Below are 25758 nucleotides of genomic sequence, written 5' to 3' on the forward strand. Positions count from 1 at the left end.
GCTAAACATATCGTTGAGCTGACAGGAGTTGGCCCAAATCACTGTTGATTGAAATGCTACTGGGAAACGGTTGACAGTACCACACCGACTAGTCTACCGAAGCCTGGACGGGCAAAAACAGGTCATTAAGTGTGTGCAAATATACTTGCTCTGTGATCTTAGGTTGTGGTCGAGAACAGCTGTGAAGAAAACTCTTGACAGCTGCACATAAAGCGAAATGAATTAATTTTACTAAGGAGTGGCCTCCAGGGTGTAAATATAGGATGATCATCAACTCGATTCCGAGTGACAGCAAAGTAGTAGTAGTAGGTGACATGTCTAGCAGTGCGACCACGAGGTATCGATGAAGCACATCACCCTCCCCTGGTGAAGTTATGGACACTGAGATAATATGGTAGCTGCCATTGTGTTACCATACCTGTTACATGAACCATATTTTAATTTTCCCCCATGTGAACCAACTGCAAAGTGTATCGGTGAGACATGGCATAAGTTTTGGTAGACCACGTGCTCAGCGACTATTTAGGAGGCCACTGTTTAGATGAAAAGATAAATTTCTCAAATCTTTTATTGAAATAAGAAAATTATATGCTCTCCATATGAGGATATTTCAGTAATAATTAAATAATCCAAAACAAAATAACTAAGTAACTTCATTGAGAGCCAGACAGAGACCAACTGTCAGTCTGGAACTTGGCATTAGAGACCCAGACGATAGGGAAAAAATATTGCTTTCTTTTTAAAAAAATATCAGTTTTCTGAATATGATAATTAACAATAATAATAATATTAATGATTATTTTCATGCTGAATTAGGTGAATACCTAATATTTTCATGATAAATTTGGTTATGTTAGGAATTGTTTAGAAGTTACCAGCCAGGTGAGGTTTGGTTTGGTTTACTCTTTTGTACAAGAAGTAATTACACACAGTATTTATCTTAATGAAACAAAAACCAAGCCTACCATAACATAATCTAACAGCCTAACTTAGCTTTAAAAAATAAATTATTCACTTAAGAGCCTAATTCAGCATGAATGGTAATTTATTTTATTATTAACGTTGACTGTTATAGTTGAAAATCAAAGTTGCTTATTTTAATGGTCATAAAGCTTAATTATTGAATGTATCACATCAAAAACCTGTAGTAAACAATTTACATAGAGAGAAGTACGTAGTGCAGTGTATGGCTCGCACATCCCACCAGTCTAGCTTGTGCCTGCTAGACATGTGTGTGACCGTTGGGCCTTTTTCTGTCAGGCCCGGCCAGGATGGCAGACGAGAGAAACGGGTGGGACTATTTGACATTTCCATTGTGAACAAATGACAGTTGTATGTTATGTGAAAGAAAAAATAGTGTTTCATTTGGGTTTACACAACACAGTCTGTGATGTCAAGAGCCTACAAAGAGATGCAAACATAGCGAAGTAAATTCTGGTTGTGTACATAAATACCATTTGTATGTTATGTTAAAAAAAATTAATGTTTAAAATAATGTTTCAATAATACTGTACTGTAACAAAATTACAAAGAGGGTAATTGGCCACCATCAGAAATTGTACTTAAACCCCTAGGCTTCAGTTCACATCATACGATGTATACGTACAGGGCTTTGGATCTTATTATATGACTTGTAATTTTGCTGTACTGTTTGAGATGCCACATTGACCTGGCTAGATTATATTGCCAAGTAAGCATTTATCTTTAACTCGCTCACGTACGCAAAGCCCCCTAGTCTACATTTTTAGTAGATTCTGGTTTTCGTGATGTACAGGTCGCGTCTTTGGGCTTCACGTCCCTCACCACATGTGTCTACCCTCCCCCCCCCCCAACCCCCAAGTGCAAATGTAGAGGGGACTTTTTGACCATCAGCAGATTCATGATCAGTAACTGCAAGCAGAAATAAAAATTGTAAATATTGTAGTAATAACATAATGGACCTACTAATTACCCAAATGTAGCCGCAATGAAGTCAAATAATGGTCCTACATGAATAAATCAGACTGCCAACCACTTCTCGAATAGTATTTGGTGTCACGAAGTCACAAAAAAATGGAAAACTTAATTTGAATTGAGTTAATAGATCGCGTGCGTTTACCGAGGGAGCGAGTAATTACCCAAATGTAGTCGCAATGAAGTCAAATGATGGTCCTACAAGCGTAAATCAGGCTGTGAATCACTTCACGATTATTATTTGGTGTCATAAAGTAAAAAAAAATTGGTAAACTTTATTTAATCTGAGTTGTGTTAGGTTAGGTTAGGTACATGCACTCGATCTATTAACTCAGATTAAATTAAGTTTACCAATTTTTTGTGACTTCGTGAAACCAAATACTAGTTGATAAGAGAAACAAGTGGCAGAAGCGTTGTTATAAGATCTCACCAAAGAAACCTACTTAACCTTACCTAACCTCTTAGCCATGAGGATCCACCCTTTCGACCTGCCGGCATATTAAGCAAAGAAGTTATTATGATGTGTAATTTTACGTTTTCTGTGGGCGTGAGAGTAGCCGTCCAGCCAGTGTTGCTCATAAACTTACACTAGCGTTGATCGTAGATGATTGGCTGTGTATCGTTGAAAAAGACGAAGTAGTGCGCACCTAGTCGTATAATTATTTACCAAAGAAAGCAATTTAAAAAAAATATATACATCAGAACTCAATTATGAAAATGTAATAAGAATATGAACATCAAAATAAGTAATGCATCGGCGAGTTAGCTGTCAACATTAGCCTTTGGTATACTGTAATGTAAATAATGCTGTTATATGTTACAGTACTGTACTGATTATTGTTCAGTGTAGAAATGTCCCCCCTGTAAAGTGCTTAAAGTTTACCACCTACTATACCTGTGGGTAGCGTCAGAAGCCTGTGTTCAGAGAGGTTTACCAAGGTAAATAAATTTCCAAAAAGTTTGTACCTAATGATACTTAATAATCATTCGAGTTGACTGCAATGAATACAATAATTTATTTCCAATCTGATGATAGTGTTAACTTATTGTCAGCAGAATTAGACGGTCAGATATTATCGATGCCATAGATAAGTTTTATATTACAGGATCACTTAAAGATTAACCATGCTAAAACTATTGGGGATGCAGGTTGAGGCTAGGTAACAGCTAATCCTATTACATAATGGAGGTTACAATATATATATATATAATATATATATATATATATATATATATATATATATATATATATATATATATATATATATATATATATATATATATAGGCTATATATATAATTTTTTTTTTGCCTGAAAATATAAACTTATTTTTTAACTTTAAAACCAACATAAACATATCTTTAGTTTTGAAATTAAAATTTTTGTAAAGGACAGGAAGACAAACATATTTGCTGACTCATGAAAATGTCAGGCTGCCAGGTCCGTGGGCAATAGTGAGCGCAACTAAACTAAAGATTCACTTTCGTCAGGATTTTTCTAATTCTTTTTCTCGCACTATTGATGATCAAATTTGGTTTAAATGCATCTTATTCACATAACCTCTATTTTTCTCAGGAAAACAACTGTCACCCACCCTATGAATAAATTTAAGTTTTGTTAATCCACTTCTCTTCAGTACAGTCTAAGTGTGTTCTCTGTTTAACTTAAAACGTCGCAATGTATACAAAGCTTTTCTGCAATGGCGTCAAAACATTTCCTGTCTACTGGGTTAATTTCTTCTTTTAATATTATTAGCAATATTTGCTTTAATTAGTAAAGCGATAAAATTTATTCGGCAAATATAATGAATGGGTATCTAGAAGTAAAATCATCGGTGCTTGCAATTTAGGATCGTGCCTCCACTTATTTAATTTATTATCAAGTATATACATTAGTATATATTAAAATAATGTTAAAGGTTTTAAGCATACCATCTCTAGGTCTCTATAAAAGAAATCCTGAATCGAACGAAACGAAGCGTTAAAATTACCCCCGTCTAAGTATAATATATAACATGCAGCGTGTAAAGTTAGCCAGATGACGACGCCAGAGACATATACTGTAGGGGCGTTACGTCAGATTACTTCTAACACGTCAGGCCAATTTGCTGGATGTGAAATCTTGAATATATTCAAGAGACGGCCTACAAAGATATTTCTTTCGCTGTACTTGAGCTACGAAAACCATTTGAGAAAGCTAAACATTTCGTTTACGGTGTGAATGTAACAAGGATATATTAAATTTGGTAGTAGTGCATTGGTAACGCATGTGCCTCTCACTGAGTCAGCCATCAGACTATGGGTTCTGTCAGTGTGACTACCAAACATCGTAGTTTTCTTCGGGTACTCTACAAGTTTAGATTTTTCCTGTAATAACACTGGGCTATGAAGGTCGAAACAAAGACAAAACAAAACAAAGTGGTAATATTAAAATATATAGGCCTTACCCCACCATAAGTAATGTATTTTAATTGAGTGTTCATAACAATAGTGTGGGGAGAGTTTTCAAGTGTAGCGGGTAGTGATCACGTGACCGGGCGAGGGTGGAGGCTCCTGGCGGCCGGCGCTCAACTCTGTTGCCACATGTGCACTACACTGATGGTCTTGTTGTGTGAGTTCGCTTGCCTATCAAATATCCACGTGTTACTTGCTCACGGTGTAACAACCATAGTTCTATCGACCTGTGTGTCCGTATAGTTGTGTATTTAGTGAATTTGATCAATATTTTGGCCTGAGTAATCCATAATAACGCGACCCAAGAAGTGGAGGGTGAACCGTACGTGAGCCTTGTTTGTGAAAGTGGTGGTGCCAGTGGCTCGGAACCATGAGTTCCTTGTAGCAAAACATATGGCCCAGCAGTGGAACAATTGTTCATCAACCTTACCCTCGTACACCCACTATCGTCACCAGCTGTGCTCTGCCACTTGAGCAATGTACCCGAACGGCTACACGAACGGGTACCCGCCGGCGGCACCCATGCCCAACGGCGGCGGTTATTATGTGGTGAGTATTTATAGCTCTCTGCTCATGTGTATACGTTGTACACCTATCAGGAAATAAGGTAATATACAAGAAATGATCATTAATTTAACTTGGGCGAGATGTCCATATGGTCCAAGCATCGTTTACACTGTGACTCATGGGAAGGGGAAGCCCATCTGTTATCATGTGTCTAAGGCTGACGAGGTGTAGGGTCAAGAACACCATATGTCGTTAAATAGAAATAAGGTTACTATTGTGGGATTATATTAAATCTTGTATAATTGACCTGTCTGGCACACAGTTTGTTGGTAAATAGTTCTCTGATGCATTTTACAGCAGTTTTATAGAAAGTTTTGTATGAAATACATGATAATACTTTCTGGGTAATTATGTAGGACTAACCCGCCAGCGAAATTGATTGAAAACAATTATAAAAACGTCAGATTTTCATTGTTATATTATAGTGGACACTTGTAGTTTGTGGAAATGTTAAAAAAATTAAAATTTAAAAATAGCGTTACTTAACATTAGTGTGTATGAAGAACAGACCTAACCAAACAAACAAACCTACCTACCTAACCTTACCTTAACTTCCCCGGGTATATTAAACAGAAAGAACTTGTGAAAGAGACCTAGAGGTACTTGTGAGCCCGCACCTACGGCCTAGAAAACAGTGCGTTAATGTTTGAAATAAGGCAAACAGTATTGGGTTTTATATCTAGAAGTGTAAGTAACAAGAGTGTAGAGGTCTTATTGCAACTATATCTTGCGCTAGTCAGGCCGCACCTCCATTATGCGGTTCAGTTCTGGTGCCCTTATTATAGAATGGATATCAATTCACTGAAGTCGGTGCAGCGAAGAATGACGAAAATGATTCCGGGACTTAGAAACCTTCCATATCAGGATAGGTTAAAGAAACTAAACTTGCATTCCCTAGAAAGACGAAGAGTGCGGGGAGATATGATAGAAGTATTTAAGTGGATGAAAGGAATCAATAAAGGGAATATAGATAAAGTTCTTATAATATCCGAGCAGGATAGGCCTCGTAGCAACGGATTTAAGTTGGATAAGTTTAGGTTTAGGAGGGAGATAGGAACTGGTTCACAAATAGGGTGGTGGACGTGTGGAACAAGCTTAGCAACTTTGTAGTAAGTGCTGGAACGCTGGAAAGTTTCAAAAGGAGACTGGATAGATTCATGGATGATAGAGAGTGGTAGTAACTCGACAGGAGCTGCCATGCACAGGCCAACCGGCCTATTGCGGACTCCTTATGTTCTTATATGGCGAAATTTGAGGCATTTTATGGACGTGAGATGATACAGCTGCATAAGAACATAAGAATGGAGGAAACTGCAGCAGGCCTATTGGCCCATACTGGGCAGCCCTATTTACACCCAACCCCGATTGCTCATATATCTATCCAACCTATGTTTGAAGCTATCCAGTGTATTCAAGTTAATGATGATATTTGGTAACTTGTTCCACTCGTCCACCACTCTTTTTCCAAACCAATGTTTACCTATTTCGCGCCTAAATCTAAATTTGTCTAATTTGAAACCATTGTTACTAGTTCGTTCCTGGTTGAATAGTTTGAGTATCTTTGTAATGTCCCCTTTGGTCAGCCCTGACTTCCATTTATACACCTCACTTTACGTCTCTCGAGGGAGTGCAAATTAAGATGCTTTAGCCTGTCTCTACTCAAAGTTCCTAATGCCCAGGATTAGTCTTGTCATTCTCCTATGAATTATTTCCAAGGATCCTATATCCATTCTGTAATACAGTGACCAGAAGTGAATTGCGTAATCCAGGTGAGGTCTCACAAGCGCAAGATACAGTTTTAGGATTACCTCGCTAGTCTTGTATGAACCCAAGTACTTTATTAGCCTTGTTTCGAGCAAATACACATTTGTTTATTTGGCATAAGATTCTTACTTATCATTACTCCTGAATCTTTCTCGCAGTCTGATTTCTCAAAAACATCGTTGTTCATCTGGTATCTGGTTTCCCTGTTTACATCTCCTATACTGAGTACAGTACTTTACATTTGTCCACAATGAATTTCATCTGCCATTTTTCAGACCATTCAAATTTTTTTTTTGATCTTCCTGTAGTTTTGCCGAGTCCTCGTCAGATTTAATTACACGCCCTATTTTAGTGTCATCAGTAAATTTACTTATGTTGCTGTCTATGCCGATATCTAAGTCGTTTATGTATATAATAAATAACATTGGTCCGAGGACGGAGCCTTGGGAACTCCACTAGTGACATTGCTCCAATGGGATTTAGTGCCGTTAATTCTCACTCGCTGTTTCCTGTCCTGTAACCACGCCCATTTTAGAATATCTCCTTTAATGCCATGAGCCTCCACTTTTCTTATTCGTCTTTCGTGGGGGACTCTGTCGAAGGCTTTGGTAAAGTTGAGATATACCACATCATAATTGTGCCCCTCGTCCACTGATTCGAAAACAGATGAAAAGAATGTTAATGGATTAGTTAGACATGAACGCCCGCTTGTGAAGCTTTGTTGGGAATCATTGACCAACTTGTGCTTCTCTAGGTGATTTTGAATAGAGTTTGAAATGATTGCTTCCAGTAATTTGCCTACAATTGATGTTAGACTGATTGGTCGGTAGTTAGAGGATAGTGATCTATCTCCCTTCTTGAAAATCGGTATTACATTCGCTGTCCTCCAGGAGTCTGGTACTACACCTGTTTTTAAGGACATGTTAAACAACTTTACTAAGAGCATACTAAGCTCTTCCTTACATTCCTATAATACTCTGGCAAATATCTCATCATGACCTAGTGACTAATTAGGCTTTAGTTTGTCTATTTGCTAACTAACATCGTTACCAGTCACTTCTATCTCGCTTAATTTGTTTTTTTCACTATCTCTGTATATAGTTGGTGCCTCTGGTATCATGTTTAAATTTACGGTGGTGAAAACTGTTGAAAAATATTTATTCAGTTAGCTCGCCGGTATCTGACTGTATTGGTCCAATCTTTTCTCGTGTTTTAGTTTGCTACATTTGATAGAATCCCTTGGGGTTTGACTTCACCTCCCTTGGTACCTTCAGTTCATTATTCCTCTTTTCTTTTCTTTTCTTTTCTCGGTCTTAACCCAACTGGCCAATACCTTATACTCGTACTGTAATGATTTAGGGTAATTGTTGTTTGATCTGAGTTTTCTGTATATGTTGGCTTAGGAAACAATCCTGGATTGTTTCAAGAAATTCCTCTGATTCTGAGATACCCGTAAGGTTGATCCATTCTATTTGGTTAAAGTTAAAGTTGCCTGCTATGCAGACTTTGCTATGCAGTATATGGAAGCCCTGCACATTTCATCCAAAATAAGTCACTCATTTACTCATCAAGATTAGGAGGTCTATATTACTCCTGTGATTAATTTTTCCCTATCATCGATTAATTCTATCCAAATTGTTTCTGTATTCCACTCAGTTTTTATTTCCTTATTTATTTCACACTTGTGATTATCCCTGGCATAGATTGCTACTCCGCCTCCTTTCCTAATCTGCCTATCAGTATGGCATACAGTAATTTGTAACCTGCAATTTGGTATTCGACAGGTAACTCACATGAGTCTAAAGTTGATCCATGTTTCGGTGAATGTTATTACAGTATATTGATTTTTTCGGTACATACCAACGCCCTAATTTTATCTATTTTGTGTCTCGTACTCCTACTGTTGGCGTAGTAGACATTTGAGTTAGTCATGTTCCGAGTCTTCTCTTTGACGCGTTTGTTATAACTCCCTGCCTAATTTAGTTTTGTCATCATTCCTAGCACTATTTCTCTGTAACCTTTCACTTTGTTTACCTGCTCCCACTGCAGTATCCTCCACCCCTGTGCTCCTGTGATCCCCTAGTAGTTTAAACACTTGGACATCTTTTGAACTGCCCTCTCGAGGGAGCCAGCCAAAGTTGTCACCCCAGCCCTAGACAGATGTACCCCATCCCTAGCGTAAAAGTCCCTTCTGCCGTAAAAGTTGTCCCAGTTGTCAACGAATGGGGCTGATATTGACTTGCAATAACTGTCAAGATGGCCGTTCTATAGCTGTTTTGAACTTATCAAGAGCTCCTCACTCCATCACTGGCCAATATCACTGCCTTTTGCACTCGGGCAGATAATGGGTTTGTTCCCATTACCAGACAAGATATTGTCCATCCTGTCAACTATATCCCCTACCCCAGCTCCTGGCAAACACACCCTCATCCTATTTTTATTTTTACCACAAAAAGCTTTGTCCAGGTACTGTACCTGGGAATCGCCAACAATTAAGGTTTTAGTACCTTCCTTGTCACTCCTGTCCCTGACTATGCTAACGTCCAATTCATCTATCAAAGGACTGAAAGAGTTGGTACACTTTGCTGTTGTTGTCGTATCCTTGGTGGGTTTTTTCACCACCAGTTTGGTTGTTCCTCTTCTCAGAACCTTCCATTCGCCTGAGCTTCCTTGTCTCGTTTCTTCCTTCATCTTCACTTATCATTTCCTTTAATTTCAAGATTTCTTCCTTGGCCCTTTCTAACTCGGCCCTCTGAAGGGCACAGCCCTGTTCACAAGTAACACTAGCATCGGCGCTATGCAGCCCTGACTGGTTAGTCCTATATATTAACCAAAAATGGACATTTAAAAAATAAACATCACTTAACATTTGTGGGTATAAAAACCAGATCTAACCAAACAAACCTACCTAACCGGCTGGAACCCCCGGTATATTAAACAGAAAGAACGTGCTATGATATGGTGACATTTGAGGCATTTTCTGGACATGAGATGTATCAGCGCTTACTGAGCTCGGGCAGCAGAGTGATTTGTTATTGAGATGGCAGAAAACATGAGCCACGGTGTCGGTGAAGTGTTTCCAAACAACAACTGACTTGCACAAACCCAGTTCAATTTCAGAGTATTGCTATGAACAATACAGTACACCATACTGTACTTTCTATTTAAAGGAATGATGCCATGGTCTTTGAAAAACCTTTGGGTCTCTTTGTCTTTATCCCTAAATTTGCAAATTACGTCCATGTAAGACCATTGACAACCTTCACACGTCATGCTGAAAATGAAATTGCCGCAGGCCCGGGGAAGAGATGAGACTCCTCTCTTGAGTGCTGCCTCATTACCGCTGGCACGACAAACTAGTGGGCACCTAGGCGCCTAATTATCCATGAAACGGACAATTTCCACAAGAAATTATTATCATCAGAACTCGCTGATGAAAATAATGTAAAAAAATAAACTAATAAAAATAATTTGCTCGCAGGTTAGTCTTAAATATTAACCACTTTCTGAAATGTCTACCTTAAAAAATTGAAACCAAATATTTGTTGAATGTGCTCAGTTATAAAATCATAGTGTTTTTTCAAGGCAGTGGAAATTTTGCCGTGATTGGCTAAGTTCCTACTAATGCTATTTTACCGTGAGTGTGCTCTGATTGCCTAATCGTTCATTACCGGCAAATAAAGCGAGAACTATATTTGACTGTGACTTTGGCAGCATTTGGCATTTATTTCACCGTGAGATGATCGTTGTGTAGCTATAAACATAAATAACTCGTCGTTTAATTTTGTTCATTTGTTCCCACAGATGTTCTTATTATAAAACAGGAGACATTTACTAGAACCTGACCTAACCAAGGAAACCTACCTAACCTTACGTAACTTCCTAGCCAGGGGACAGACCCCCCGTCATATTAAACAGAAAGTACTTGGCCGATCAGAGTGCACTCACAGTAAAATAACGTCAGTAGGAACTTAGCCGGTCATGACAATATATCCACTACCAGTACGTTTTTTCAATTACTCATTACTGAGCCCCAAAGTATTTATAAAAATTATTCAAGATTTTGTAATTTTTTTTAAATGAACAGTGGAAATTTGACCAAGTTTATTTCTTGGGTGTTTACCATTCAAAATGGCTTGTTTCTTGGATTTTCATCAACACAGTATTTTTTTATATCTAGAATGCAATTTTAATAGGGAGCAAGGAAAAACTATTTAGGATATTAGTAATCCTGTATTATACACTGTATTTTCTAATTAGTATGCATCAGTTTTGGTAATGTGGGAACCACTACCACCAGAAGCAGTTGTTAAATTTTGTTTATCTTTTTCATAGTTCTTATCATTATAGCAAGTACAGTATTTAAAAAAAAAGAGGCAACATATACTACGTATATTGATAAGAACATGTGTGGAAAAAATTAATGAAATTGAACAAAAATTTTGGTGGTGGCGCTGGTCTCGGAAGTTTCCTCAGTTTTGAATATTGAAAAATTTATATTGATTTTATACAAGTGCAGTAAGTTGCTAGGTGTCACCTGTGATGTGTTTCACTGTCCAAAGAAGAATGTCATAATTGAGGTATTATTTGATGGGTGCAGGGCAACTAGTACCCAGGCGATTCATATCCAGCAAAACCTGTCAACTTGCACGTAAATATAAACAGAGTACAGTCGCCTTCATGAATCCATATACAATACACAATAAGTTAAAATGTTTGTTCATCAGTACAAAGGGGTATAGCCTAAAATGGTATTAAAATCATGCAGGATCATAAAATATAGTAGATGCAGGTACGGTAGCCATACACCAAAAATCACACTGGATATAGGTACGGCAGGTGTATTGATGGATTGTGTGGTTAGGTTAAGTTTGGCTATGTTAGGTTACATTTGGTTAGGTCAGTCAGAAAAAGGGCCATCAAAGTAACTATCATTGTATAGTAAGCAGCTGCTATCAAACAGGTACTACCGCCTGGGAAGATATTGGAAGCATAATGTGTTGTCAGATGGTAGACCCTGTTGCCATATGGCATCACAAAAATTGTGATATAGTCCCAGGTTGCTGATCTAACTTTCTGCCTCATTTACACACAATTGCGGGGTTTCACTTGTTTCTGTGACAACACAACATAATTACAGTACAGTATATCGTTTCTCACTTTTTTTTATTTGTATTTTTTAAACAAATTATTGTCTTTATTTATTATTATTATTATTATTATTATTATTATTATTATAATAATATTATTTTAATTTTTTATTACAGTATTATATTGTCATCCCCCAGGCCCTTATGTGGGTCATTGAACTGTGCCTTGGTGGGCGAATCCCACCATGCATGCCCATTAGCAAGTCATACCAATAGACTACGATGTTTTGCGTACCGCTATCGTACCTGTATCCTGTGCCATCTTAAAAACTTTTGTTGCGATTTGTTTTTCTTCATATTGGCCCCACAACTTGTAAACTTAGCACTGTCTAACCTCGATTGACTTGTGTCGATTAGCAGGCATGAGCGAATGTACAGACATGAGCCTGAGCTGCAGATTTATGGGTATGGCTTCTTGTGAATAGATGTGGAATAAGGACGTACACCTGAAGATCACCATGATCATGGCATTAAGTTGCCTGTGCTGCCCTTCACAGTCATTATTAGTGCATACTAAGCATCTACAGTATAACTAGACCAGGTCTCCAGAGTCCAAACCGTAGACTTCAACCGAGAAGTAACCACGTACAGTACTCTAGTTGAAAGGGGTGGCTGCTTGGGCCCATAGAATGGAAAGAATAAGCATGGAACACCTGGAAGGGACAAGTGAATGGAATGCCACACTGCTGATTCGAGTCACTCACTATCACATCAACATCTGGAGGGATGACATGAAGACATTGATAACTGTCATAATACATTACTAATTTTGTTGTCAGCTCATTAGGACAAAAGCCAGCGGAACTTGCTTTATGCAGTCTTCTGAATGGAGAAATGCATGCACTGATAGTAATTGATAAAATGGTTGGTGTACAATTAAGCAGGTGTCACTTGCAGGGGAAACTTTTATAGTGTTGCTATATACTGTACAGGTACTGTATGTCACTTACTAATTTGTAAATTCTCTACGGTACTGCTATTTTTAATACAGGTTTCCTTTATTTATCTAGGGTTTGCATTCTCAGAAAAAGTTCGCATATTACTGTACAGGTTTCCATAGTAAAAGGGAGGAACCAGTACATTCGCAGCTACGGCCAAAGCCCCACTTTTAACATTATTTTGTGTACTTTATTACAGTAAATTTTCATGTATACACTTTTGGTAATTTTATTGTTTAATGCATATGGCTTGCTAAATATTATTCATTGAATATAATTACCATTACATTTGGTGCTTTTCTACAAATGAAGGTAGAGATTACTGAAATGACTTCTGATTTTGGTCTTTGATCCACACACCTACTTCTTTTGTTTTCAACACTGGGTGCCTTACTTCTGTCATTTGCATTTCTCCTGATAGCACATATGTTTCATAATTTTCAGTATAGTAATGTAGCATTGACACCTTTGATACCTTGATGGTTCTTTACTTATGGAATATCACTTGAGGAAGTGATTACCAGTGGCAAAAAGATGAAATGAAGCCAAATAGAATAACTCTTTACTTAGCTACAAGTTCTTTTTGCATTCTGGTAAAGATGTTTTCCCATGGTGCATCACGTTTGGTAAAGATGGAAAGCATAATGTACACCCATATACAGTTGCCTGTACAGTACCCTGTATAGTATATGTAATATTCTTTGCTGCATGTACCAAGTCACCTTTGAGGTGAGGAACATTACATGGCAACTGTAGATACGAACCTTACCTTGGTTTAAATGAAATTTAGGCAATTAAATGTAAATAGTCTCCTTATTGCAACTTTCCTTCCTCGAGAGGGTCCAGAAGGATTGAATGTTTTCTGGTGTATTGTAATGGATAGAATTGGGTTAATAGGTTCCTCCCTTTGCATCTCTTCTGCATACCGTATGGTACTTTTTAAATAACTTGCTTCAAGGAAATTACTACTGATAACCTCTTTTTGTCCAAGTAGGATTTGGCATCCTCTCCTCTTCAGCTGTCCTCCAATCTTACTTGGCTTTTTTTTTCCTGACATATGGGTTTTTTCCAGTATTTCGTGAAGTAATAGCACGAGTCAAGTTACAGGTGTACAGTTTCCTAGATTTTGAGGGTCAGTGATTTACCAATTGGCACTGTCATTTAGCTGTTTCTGGACCTTACAAACTATGTCTTGTTGGAGGGGGCTATGGACCTGTCATTCTGGAAGCCACAAGATCTAGCTATAAACTCTTGGTACCTCTCTAGAAGACCCAGACAGTATTGCCAACTGTTCAGGGAGATTTTTGCACCTGTATGTGTGTTCTTCCTTAGGAGGTGTAAGGTATAGTCACACAGCATTAAGGACATTTTATACTGTATACTAGCTCCTCCCATTTATCAAATATACCATTGTTATTCATAAGTCATTCTCAGTAGATTCAAGTTAAAAATGTGGGTTTTGATTCTGAAATTTTGGTAATCAAGTTTGGATAAAATTATGTGGTTTTCACCTTCCTACTTTGGGTGTTTTGTTAGGGTTGGTTGTTATGTTTTGTTGTTCCCAGAACTGCAGTTTCTTTCTTAACTTTTCATGAATGCTTGATTGCTTGACTCCAGTCTAGCTTAGGGTCACTGTTTCCAAGCCTTTGGTCAGCATGTCACAGGTTGTTCTATCGAGGCTTGGTTATAAATCATGATTTCAGGATCACTCACTCATCAACTTTTTATGTAAGTGCAACTAAAAGAGTACACTACAGTAACTGATCAGTCAAATTAGTTTGCATGTACAGTACAACACTTTCCTAGAAATTTTAGCATCTTTGTTGGTCAAATAAACAAGCATATTTTATTTTGTATAATGGCTGAATGCTGTATGTAACTGATAGATGTGAACATTTACTTGTGTACTACGGTAACATTTTATTCTTAAAAGTTATATTTATCTATCCACGTGACTTGCTGGTCTGGTCATTTAAGTGCTAGTGTTTGGCACTTAATAAGAATAACTGTAGTCTTTTGTATTATCAGAATGGGATACGTCAAATCCTGAATGGCGTGCCAGCTGGTAGAGGAAGATGGCTGTCCAACCGGGCTTCTCACCCAACAGATCTTGAGGTTCGACATGCACTGTCACCAAGCATTTATCCCTGCAGTCTTCCTTTTTTGAGAACCCTTATCCTGGCTTTTTAGATATATTTTATTACTGTATTATTATTTCTGTATTATTATCGTCTTTATTATTATTATTTCTGGAAAACCCATAACTATTGGAAGAAGTTTAATGGTGCCTAGTATCAAGGTGATTATTCATAAACTGTACTGGAGTTACCTCGTCATACAGTACTGTACAGTACTGTATTTGTTTTTCACCCAGTAAGTGCTATGTGTCTTCAGAAGACACGTGCTCATCTGTCCAAGGTCTGCCATCTAGTGTATAGATATATTCTTTGCTTTGTTTTCTACAGCCAGCCTGAATGCTAAGAGGATTTTTTTTTTTTTACGAGCACTTGCCAGCAAAGGGGGCAGAAGATACCATGAACTGATTCCTTAGTTTTCCATTGGGAATTAGTGTTCCCCACTCAGTAACACTGATCCCCAGAACCCCAGCTTCCTCAGTGATAAATAGAATGTGTGATGGAAGTGTTGCTGTGGGTATATCACCAAGTGGTTTGATTGAAGTGATATTAGCGGGTCTATTCAGTGAAGGGGGGGGGGAATAAACAGTGATGCTACAAGTACAGTAATTTGAAGCTACTGGGAATACAGTACAGTACTGTAATAGATGAGCAAAGTGGATTTTGCTACATTCATTATTTTACAGACATAGAATCAAGATACTGATGTATGATAATGCACTATGTGTATTTTTTTATGAATTAAGGTGCATGCGAATTGAGTTGGACTAGTATGTCAGTACTGTATACTATAGCTATGCATCCTGTGCACCCCACAGCCAGCAAATCATAATATAATTTAGATTAAAATTATGTATGGATGACTCCTGCTCTTATTAATTATTTTCATAATTCTCATGGAGATTTAATGGTACATACAGTACTGTAGTAGCATTCAACGTGTAATATAATTCAAGATTTTAAACAGCATCATCTTAACGGAAAAGCACATGAAGAAATTATGATCTTGATTCATCTCTAGTTCTTTATTTTGAATGTACCGTATAGCTTTTAATTGTACTGTATATTGTTAACAATGTACAGTGATGCTAGCAATAAACAGGGAGTCCTTGTTTAACAAGTTCCACTCCTGAAAAGTCTTGTGATGTGCGAAATTGTAATACGCAGAACAAATGTTTCCATAAGAAGCAATGTATTAACCCTTGCACAAACTGATTTTGAATTACCTGTCTCTTACCAAACACATTCTTTTAAATAAATTTTTCCCAAGATTTGGTATAAATGAAAGTTAACTCAACCAATTATTCAATTTCAATATTTTTTCCTTGATAGAGAAAGCGGGATCCTAGTGCTGTCACTAGGTACCCCTGTACAATAACACCAAAAGCATCTGGCAAGTGTCACAAGTATATATAAATATTATGAAGTTGCTTACTAAAGCCTAAGGAAGGAAGGAATGATATTCCTTAAACACATCATCAATATTATTTACATAATATCTGGCCAGTATGGGGAGGATCATTGTGTCTCCATCAGGGGATTGTAGAGTGGTGGAAAAGCAGGCGTCACGGAAGCATTGTGTGGGGACATCTTACGAGGTAGTGGATAAGGGTGCTGTGTGGGAACATCTTACGAGGTAGTGGATAAGGGTGCGGCTGTCAGGTCCTCTGCATAATGCACAAGAGCGTTGTTTACGGAGAACATCGTACCATGTGGACTCCCGGCTGCTTCCCGAGCTTCTCGAAAGTTAACTGTTTTGCTTGTAACATGCATCATAATCTATTTATGTACCCAGTACTAAGCAAATAATTGTTCAAAAACAATTGAATTACTATGATACACATATATACAAATTTGTTACTTTATAAAGTAAACAACAAACTGTACCTATGTACATATGAAAATGATTCTTAAATCATGATTATAAAATGGCACTATTCATAATAACAGTCAAACCCTTGAACATTATGCAATGAAATGAATACTGTATACATCATTGAAGTTTTCCCCTCTGTATGCTCTGACAAGCACAGTGTCACTGTTTATGTAATAACTCTCTCTCTTGTTTACTGTCAGTAACTTGTCTGATTTGCGCAACATAATTTTGGGCATTCCATTACGTAATAATTTTTGAAAAGACATTGTTAAAACATTGAGGTGTGAAACTTGTCAGTCAAAGCACAAGTGACGTGAGTTGGGGGAGGGGGGGCTAAAGATAATCCATCTTGCGTACAAATCTGACTTGGAACGTCCTCAGGAACGGAACCCATTCGTAAACCGGGGCCCTACTGTACTGTATGCAGTACAGTAAGATCTTGTATTTTGTGAGTAAAATAAACTGGAAAAATTGCGCCAAATGCAAATACATAAACTAATGGGAAAAATAACAATATAGACTGGCCACTCTACATCAACCTCTGATTTTCCCATTTATAATCTCCAAATTATAAAAATTCTGCCTTTATTGACCTGGTGCTTTCAGGAAACTAGTTTTTAGGCCTTCCTCAAGTAACTTAATCACACGCTGCTTATCCTGCATCGAGTACTTGGCAAACTTAACTCCCTTATGATAGTCCTGCTTCTCCTTTTCCTTATTTGGTCGGTTAGGTGGGTCTGTCCCACCCCCAGTAGGACCCCCAGTTGAGGTAGAGGCCATTATCTTGACTCGACAGGTGGTAGCACCACCCAAAAAAGCACACAATAGCAGCCCGTGTGGTTGCTAGGATGGCGCGGGCTACAACGCGATAGTTGCGTTCTTGTAAACCTCTTTTACGTTCACCACCGGCAATTCACTCACCAGAACGCTTCTTGGAAACATTCTTCTTACCTTGTCTTTCCGTATTTATCGCTAACACAACAAAATTGGAGAAAACGGCGAAAATTGCGGAGTAATTGGCATAAACCGCGCGATTCAACTGATCACTTGATGTAAGCAGAGAGCGCTGGTGTAAACCGTAACTAGTCCTCACTGCAAAACATTCTTGTTACATTCTTTTCATATAGTATTTAAGGGTAACAGCTAAATTTGCAAAAAAAAAAAAAAGAAAAAGAAATTTACAGAGTACCTCTCAAAAAACACTTCACACACAAAAGACATGAATCAATCGAACACGTTGAACATGAACTGTAAACATTGCATAATCCCGCGCCGCGCTTAAAACGTTGAGGATGGAATCGTGCTATAGCCAACATTCGTATGCAAAAGTTCGCGTTTTACAAGCAGCATTTGCCTATTCTTCAATCGCTTTGCAACCAATTCGCGTTGACAAAACACTAGTTGTAGCAGAAATGACTGTAACTGGTATGAGGTGCTGTGACGTCATTCAAGACGGTGGCCAGCATTCAGCTTGCTGGATCTCGCGAAATTCACGATATTTTACACCAGATATAAGACTTGGTTACATTAGGTAGTGCTTGCAAAATTCAAAAACGCGAAATGAAATTGCGCAAAATATGAGATCTTACTGTACAGTATTTGAAAATACAGGTGAGAGGCGGTTCGTTAACTACTGCTACTTTACCATGCTGATTCATATAATAATGTTCACCTCTATAAGGATACACTTTCACTGTTTCTTAATACAGTTGCAGTAGTCCTCTATCTGTTGCCCCATTATTGTCTTTTCTTTAATTAGTTTTTTGGAAATATCTTAATTATTATCCTTATTGGGGTAGCTTTTGATGATTCATTGCGTAATCTCAGTTTGTTGACAATTCAAACAGTTGAGTCATTCAGTTTTATTGTTAAATAATATTCTACTAAGTTCAATTACACTCTATACTTGGGTGTGGGATATCTTCTGCTGAATGACATCATCTGGCATGAGCCAAATAAAACATTAAAAGTGGCCTCTTTGTAATGAAAGGGTTAAAATTGTTTAAATATTTTCTTTAGAATATTTACAAGTTTCATTCCTATGTAAAATGTTAAGAGTATCATCACAAAGCATTAAACAATTCTTTCAAACAACTATGCAGAATCGGAAGTTTTGTCGATTCAAACATAAGCGTGCCGCTATTTCTGCCAAACCTGCTTCACATCTTGTTTGGCTAGCATTTTTATTAAAATACCCTCCATATTGATATTGTGGCCCCTGAGTGTTTAGTAAGTGATAGTGCTGCACCGTGAACCAATGTGGCTAAGCACAACATGATGTCACTGGAGCAAAACCTGAAAATTGTTACATCATCACACATGCTCATAAATTTTTTGTATAAATTACGTTAGTATCTGCAAAAGTCATTTTGATGACTTGCATTTGTTTTTAATATTTTGTATGTTGATGCATTTTGTGAGGAAGTCTGTTGTTGTTGGAACACACCTTCCGACTACATACAGTGTTGTACATACATAAGTCACTGGCATAATCAAACCCACTGTTAGCCATTTCATTGTTTATTGTGGTCCTCAGAAGCATGTCCAGGTATTCATTGTACAAGGCCTGTAGGTACTGTACTTGCATTATACTATACAGGGTAGCTACATGATTTGGGGTGATATCTAAAAAGATAATTGTTTAAATATGTAAACAACTATCACTACTCGACAATAGTCTCTCATATAGGATATTTAACCCTCTGCTACCAGGTTGTGCTGGGACATTCCAACTGCTCACTACTTTACCCCCGGGTTAGGGTGCTACTTGCAGTAACCCCCCCCCCCGCGGGTTTAAATCAAGGAAAAAATGGCAGGAAAATAGGTGGTCGTTTTGGAATGTCACCCGGGGCGCTCTGGTCGGACGTTCTGGGACGTCACCTGGGGCCTAATGGTTAATGACAAAATATTCGTCATATTTTGTCCAGCCGTTCTTTGTCTAATGAAAATTTTGTCGTCCCCCGAGCTATATGTTATGAATATTTCCAGGCGTTCTCGTGAAATTTTTTGTCACTGCTAGTTTCAGAGCTTTGCTGGTAGATCGCGGTAAACTCATTTTCATCTGCCTGCCACCCAGCAACCTCATTGTTAAGTCTGCCGTGTGGTCTCACTTGAGACACATTCTTTACTCGCTTGCATGCTTATCTCCGCCCTTAATTTTTTTACATTCTGAGTTGTTTGTATACTATTGTTGCACTATTATGATTGTGTGCATTGTACTTTGGCCACTGCAATGGTCAGAAAAGGGAAGTATGTATGCTACTGTACTTTTCAACTAGTAATTTCCTTGAGATGTAAGTTAAAGGGGCCCTAAAGGCAGAGAGAAGTCCTGGGGTATAAAGTAAGAGGGAATAATTTAAATGTTTTGAAAATAATCTCTCCTTTGACAGTTAAAACGGTGCAGTGAAGTACAATTTGATTTTGTTGAGTGTTTATTTATTGTAAGTTGCCATGTTTTCTGGTACTCTGATGAATGTGAATAAATAACCCTTTTCAATACTATTTTGACTATCATAAAAGTGAAATATGATCCATTTGTCGATGATAATTTCTTTAGTTTTGTAATGATATTTTCTTGCTCTTGAGGGTTTAACAAACTCATTTGTGATTTTGTAACTATACACACTTGTGTTTGTACACTTGTTGTCACTTAGATTTAGTGAGGTTGGTTAGTGTGTTGTGCTGCGAGAGACTTGTCTTCCTCAGCATGGAACACATGGTTTTTGGCAAAATCAATAATTATTTGAAAGGGCCTCTCAAATGATATATTCCATCATGTCATTCCTACTGCTGCAAAATTGTACAATAATTCAAATGAATAAGGTAAGTACCTTCAGCCCATTCAAAGTAAAAAGTTATTTAACTCTACATTTGGGGTGCTTTTGGTGTTCCAGTGAAATGAAATAAACCATCTCATAACTGTCAAATTTCAACAGGAACATTCCAAAGTTCAGCAGTGCTGGGTGGTTTCGTTCTGTTAAAATCAAATATTTCCATGGCAGCTTTTTCCAGTCATTGAAACGTGTACAAGGTGTACCAACATATTTTACCCTATTCTGAAATTCATTGTGGATTTTAAAAATGTCTTACTATTTATTTTTTGAACACACGTGCATATACCTCTTTTATGTAGAATCACAGTTACTGATTGCAGTCTGCAGTGTCTGATGCCCAACTGTGCTGTTGTGTGTAATTCACATGTTTGCTCAGGTTAATGGAAGTCATTGTGGCAAGTTTCTTAAACTCAGTTGTTGCCTATGTCTGTGGTGATCGTTTTGTGGAATGTGGATTTTATTATTTACAAACAATAGACACAGGTACCTAGAGAACAACACCCACATCTGCAATCAGTGATAGCTTCTGAAACATTGGTGCTGGCTGCAGCATGTTAAAGTTACAGTATTAAGAGGAAACCATTTTATTTCCAAATATAACCCAGTAATATAGACCTGTCTTCCAATGTGGTATATGTAGGTTCAGTATGTGTACAGTAGCTACACTATGTGGATTCGCATACATGCAAGGACCCCGATTCTACTAGCCCTGTGGTGTGTGTGTGTGTGAGAAAAGTTCACCCTTATCTGACATGTCCTTAATGTTTCATTTCTGGAGATGCTTTAGTACTGAATGTTTCTTTAAACAAGTTTTTAGAAGTTTTATGAATTAATATCAAATGAAAACAGTGGATCAGCTCATGAAAACAGTTTTCTCTTCCCTCAGTAGATGGCAGCACAGGTTTTTTGTGAACATAATTTTCACATATGGTACATTGAGACTCATGTTTACATGTGAATACTGTAACAGTATACCGTGTGCAGTGTACTTGTAATATTCTAATTCTGTATTGTATTGAATTACTGTATTCGGCAGTAAGGTATCTGTCGACTGAAAAGTTGGGACCAAGAGGCCTCTGTAAAATTGATAATTACATAAAGTGGACACTTTCATGAACATGTATCCAAGGAAAGCCTGTAGTAATTGATAGTACAGTACTTTTGTCATTTTGGTTATATTATTAGTTTTTGCAAATACCTGTACACTTACACATTTCTCCTACAGTTACCATGCAACTTAACTCCCTGTGAAGACAATTGGACAATTCACACTCACACCACCACAAGGCACACAGCCACTGTGACAGTTGCCTGATTCTCCAATTATATACAAGAAAATTGTTCTATATTCTTAATTCTCATATACCTGTACTGTACTGTATAAATACTTGTATCTTCTGTAAAATAGATTTTTCGTTAGCAGATATTTTGTTTTATACAGGGTGTCTCAAAAGTCCCCATACTCAAAGTTTGGCCACTTACAGTAGTTTAATGGTTAACGATAGCCATCCATGGTTTCACACGGCACATGCTGGCAACATCTCAGGCTGAGTTATGTGCCGGTCATGTGACTTCCTGCATGACCAGGTAGAGGGACGTAAGTGAGAGTCAGTCAACAAAGAGTCTTAAGCGGGCATAGAGGGTCGCGCTGTTGGAGGCATACTTTGAATGCAAATCCTATCAACTCTGTGTTGAAATCTTTAGAAGGAGATTCCCCAACACCGTGTAAGGCTACTGTTTATGAACTGGTGAAACGTTTTCGTGACACAGGAAGTGCGAAGGACGGGACCAAGAACTGGGCGGTGGTCAGTAGTGACACCAGAGTTTGTTGCAATCTTCCTGTAACACACACACACGAAAATTGTTCTATATTCTTAATTTTCATATACTGTACTGTATAAATACTTGTATCTTTTGTAAAATAGATTTTTCGTTAGCAGATACTTCATTAACTGAATCCATTGTTTCAATGGGATATTGGGTAATTGGTTCCAGCTCACCGAAAAGTACATACAAAGTAAAACAAAAATGTAGTAAAGTATACTTACTTTGAGGTGTGTATGTGGAAGGCTCCTGGTTGATAATGATGATGGGAATTAGGAGAAGGGAGAAGAGAAGGAAGTGGGGGTGGAGGAGAAATCACCTTATGCTTGATGCTGTCATTTCACCAATAAAATTTTAAGTTCACTAGGTGTAATTCAAGAATATTTTCTTTAAATCAACACTGCACTGCACTATACATTGTCAATATGTTAAATAAATTTCAAAATGACCAATAATTGTATTATAAAAACGTAAAACTACTCTGTTCAAGAGACCCACAAGCAAGATGTTTCCTCCACTGAACAGAGAGACAAACTGACTCCTTGGTGGGTGAGTGAAGTGGCTGATGGGCGCACCAAAAACTGGTTCCCTGTACTGCAATTATGTTAAATAAGTGTTAAAACGACTAATAATTTTAATATAAAACTTGGAAAAATATTGAATAACACAACCTTCTTGATATTTACTCCAATGGAAACGAATATAAGCCCTAGAACTGATTACTGTATTGGCGGACTAATCTTCCAGCCGGTGAGCAAGCCAAAACATGTTGACATGTTTTCGTAAGAATTTCGTTAACCGAATTTTTGTTTTGGAGCTGTTCATGTTGAAAGACCAGACATACTGCACCCAAACTTGTAATTCATTCTTTCTAGGTCAAGCTATCATATCTAAAATTCCATTTGCAGCTGACATAAAGATAGCATGTGTTTTAGACAGTTTCTCACCTATTAACATAATTATTAAAAAATCTAAAAGATGCCCCTCCCCCTCTGTGGCAACTAAGAAATACTGTGTTAGCAAGGACTAGTACGGTTGTAGATCCTATTAGTCAAATAAAAATATTTAGTCTTGTTTAACAATGTGTAAGGCTATCATCCGCCCTCCTCCCTTTCCCCTATGACTTGACATGTCTGGGGTGGGTAGCCTCAATCCCATGCCTGTGAATCGTACTTACATGCCTATACTGTACCTCACTGCCCCCACCCCCTGCATGTGCGTGCACACACACACACTTTATTTTTAATCCGAGAGGGAAAGATGTGGAAAAGATTAGATGCGTGAGAATAATGAGTGGAAAATAGAAAAGCCCACTTAATACAACCTGCCAGCTCTTTGGATTACCATCCATATGCACTGCACTACCTTCAATCTTCTACCACTGTCACTGCAGACATTATGTGGTGTTCATTCAAGTTTCTGACTGTAAGATGTACTGTAATATTTTTTTGATAGGTAAGTTTGGATCATTAATTGTGACTTGGGACCAAAATTTTTCCTGTAGGAATGTAACTTCGCTTATCGGTATAGTATATGGTGGTCGTTGTCTACGGTTAAATAGACTTGTTTGAGTTTTACAGGAGTGGATGTGTGTTGTGATATGGGTGAGTCAGTTTTTAAATGCTGTTTAGTGGCTTAAATGGAAAATACAGTACCAAGAGGGCACTGCTAAAGAAATTAAAAGTGTCATAGACCTTCAAGGTATTTTTTTGTGAACTACATAATTATAGTAAAAGATATCCCCAACTATACCTCAGAGTAACAAAGAATTACCCATATACTATACTGTACTGTACTGTATAAGAAATACCAGTTATAAATTTCACACTTGGTTCCATTTGAAGTTACTGTATATTCTGGGGTTATTTCCTCCAATTCTCATTAGATTATCAAGGTGATACAATGTATCCCAGATGTACTGGACTCCTTAACTTGAAACCACACACTGATACACTACAGTAATGGCATTAGCCAATTCTCTTGCATATTTTGATGGCATTTGTACCTGTACAGGATTAACACTTAGTACAAGGCCTTTCTCTTGCTTGTGTCTTACACTTTCTCAAACTGCGAATAAACACTTTTTTTTACCTGCCTTAGCTTAAGTGCAAAAACTGTGCAAGCATTTTGATAGACTTCATATTTTTATGAAACCAATCTGTGCATCTTTCATATGTGGTTTTGTAACGCTTTTCTCTCAGTCAATCAGTATTCTTGCTTTACACTTGGAAATAAATTCTAACATGTAAATCTTGTGAAATTTACACTATTGCAGTACAATATATGTATTATGTGCATAGCTTGCCTGAGTGCTGTTATATCTAGTTCCAGACTATGGGTCCCCATCGTCAGGCAACACCACACTCACAACCTGGGCAGCAGTTTCATCCTACCCAGATGGCACAGCCTCACCCACAGGGACCCTACCAGACAATACAATACCACCAACCTCAGGGAGGTAAGCACGAGGCTCCTTCCACCCTCCAGTACCGGCAGCCTCAGGGAGGTAAGCATCGTGTGATGTATTTCATAATTTAGGAGTTTTCCTTATACAGTACAGTATGTATTGTTGTATTAAGGCTCATTAAGACATATTAGGATTGCTTTTAACTTTCAGTAAGGAATAAACATAACATGAGGGCATATCATGTCCCATGCCTTCCTCATAGAATATTATTATTATAATAATCTTTTCCGTTGTGAAGGAATGTTTTTCATATTAGAAATTTTTTTCTATAACTGGTAAATTATTAGTTATTGATCAAGCTAATTTTATAGTTGTTTAAAAAATAGTATTACTGCTTAAAGAGTTAAAGATACCTTAAGAGATGCTGTCCTTTCCTTGCTATCTCTTTTCTCTCTCCTCATTTATGTACAGGTACAGTATATACAGTGGTCCCTCGGTTAACGAACACAATTCGTTCCAGAGGGTCGTTCGTTAACCGAATCCATTGTTTCAATGGGATATTGGGTAATTGGTTCCAGCTCACCGAAAAGTACATTACAAAGTAAAAAAAAATGCAACAAAGTACACTTACTTTTGAGGTGTGTATGTAGAAGGTTCCTGGTTGATGATGATGATGGGAATTAGAAGTGTGGGTGGAGGAGAAGGAAGTGGGGATGGAGGAGAAATCACCATTCAGGGGACCCTTGCTTGATGCCGTCATTTCACCAATAAAATTTTAAGTTCACTAGGTGTAATTCAAGATTATTTTATTTAAATCAACACTGCACTGCGTTATATGTTAACTAAATTTCAGAATGA

At 37.6% G+C, this 25758-nt stretch overlaps 1 protein-coding gene across 8 annotated transcripts in view; it reads left to right on the forward strand.

Moving 5' to 3' along the window:
- LOC121879125 (eukaryotic translation initiation factor 4 gamma 1-like) overlaps window positions 1-25758 on the forward strand; it is a 141528-nt gene that overhangs the window by 60464 nt on the left and 55306 nt on the right. For 3 of the 8 annotated variants that reach the window (XM_042385707.1, XM_042385702.1, XM_042385703.1), the window contains exons 7-8: window positions 14854-14940; window positions 24819-24999. In XM_042385707.1, the coding sequence (XP_042241641.1) occupies window positions 14854-14940; window positions 24819-24999 (268 nt within the window). Of the gene's footprint in view, window positions 1-4528; window positions 4956-14853; window positions 14941-24818; window positions 25000-25758 lie in introns of those variants that run through there. The other 5 variants (XM_042385705.1, XM_042385706.1, XM_042385708.1 and 2 more) reach the window with 4 other exon arrangements.

The sequence above is a fragment of the Homarus americanus genome, unplaced genomic scaffold, assembly GCF_018991925.1.
Source record: "Homarus americanus isolate GMGI-L3 unplaced genomic scaffold, GMGI_Hamer_2.0 scaffold4060, whole genome shotgun sequence".
NCBI lineage: Eukaryota > Metazoa > Arthropoda > Malacostraca > Decapoda > Nephropidae > Homarus > Homarus americanus.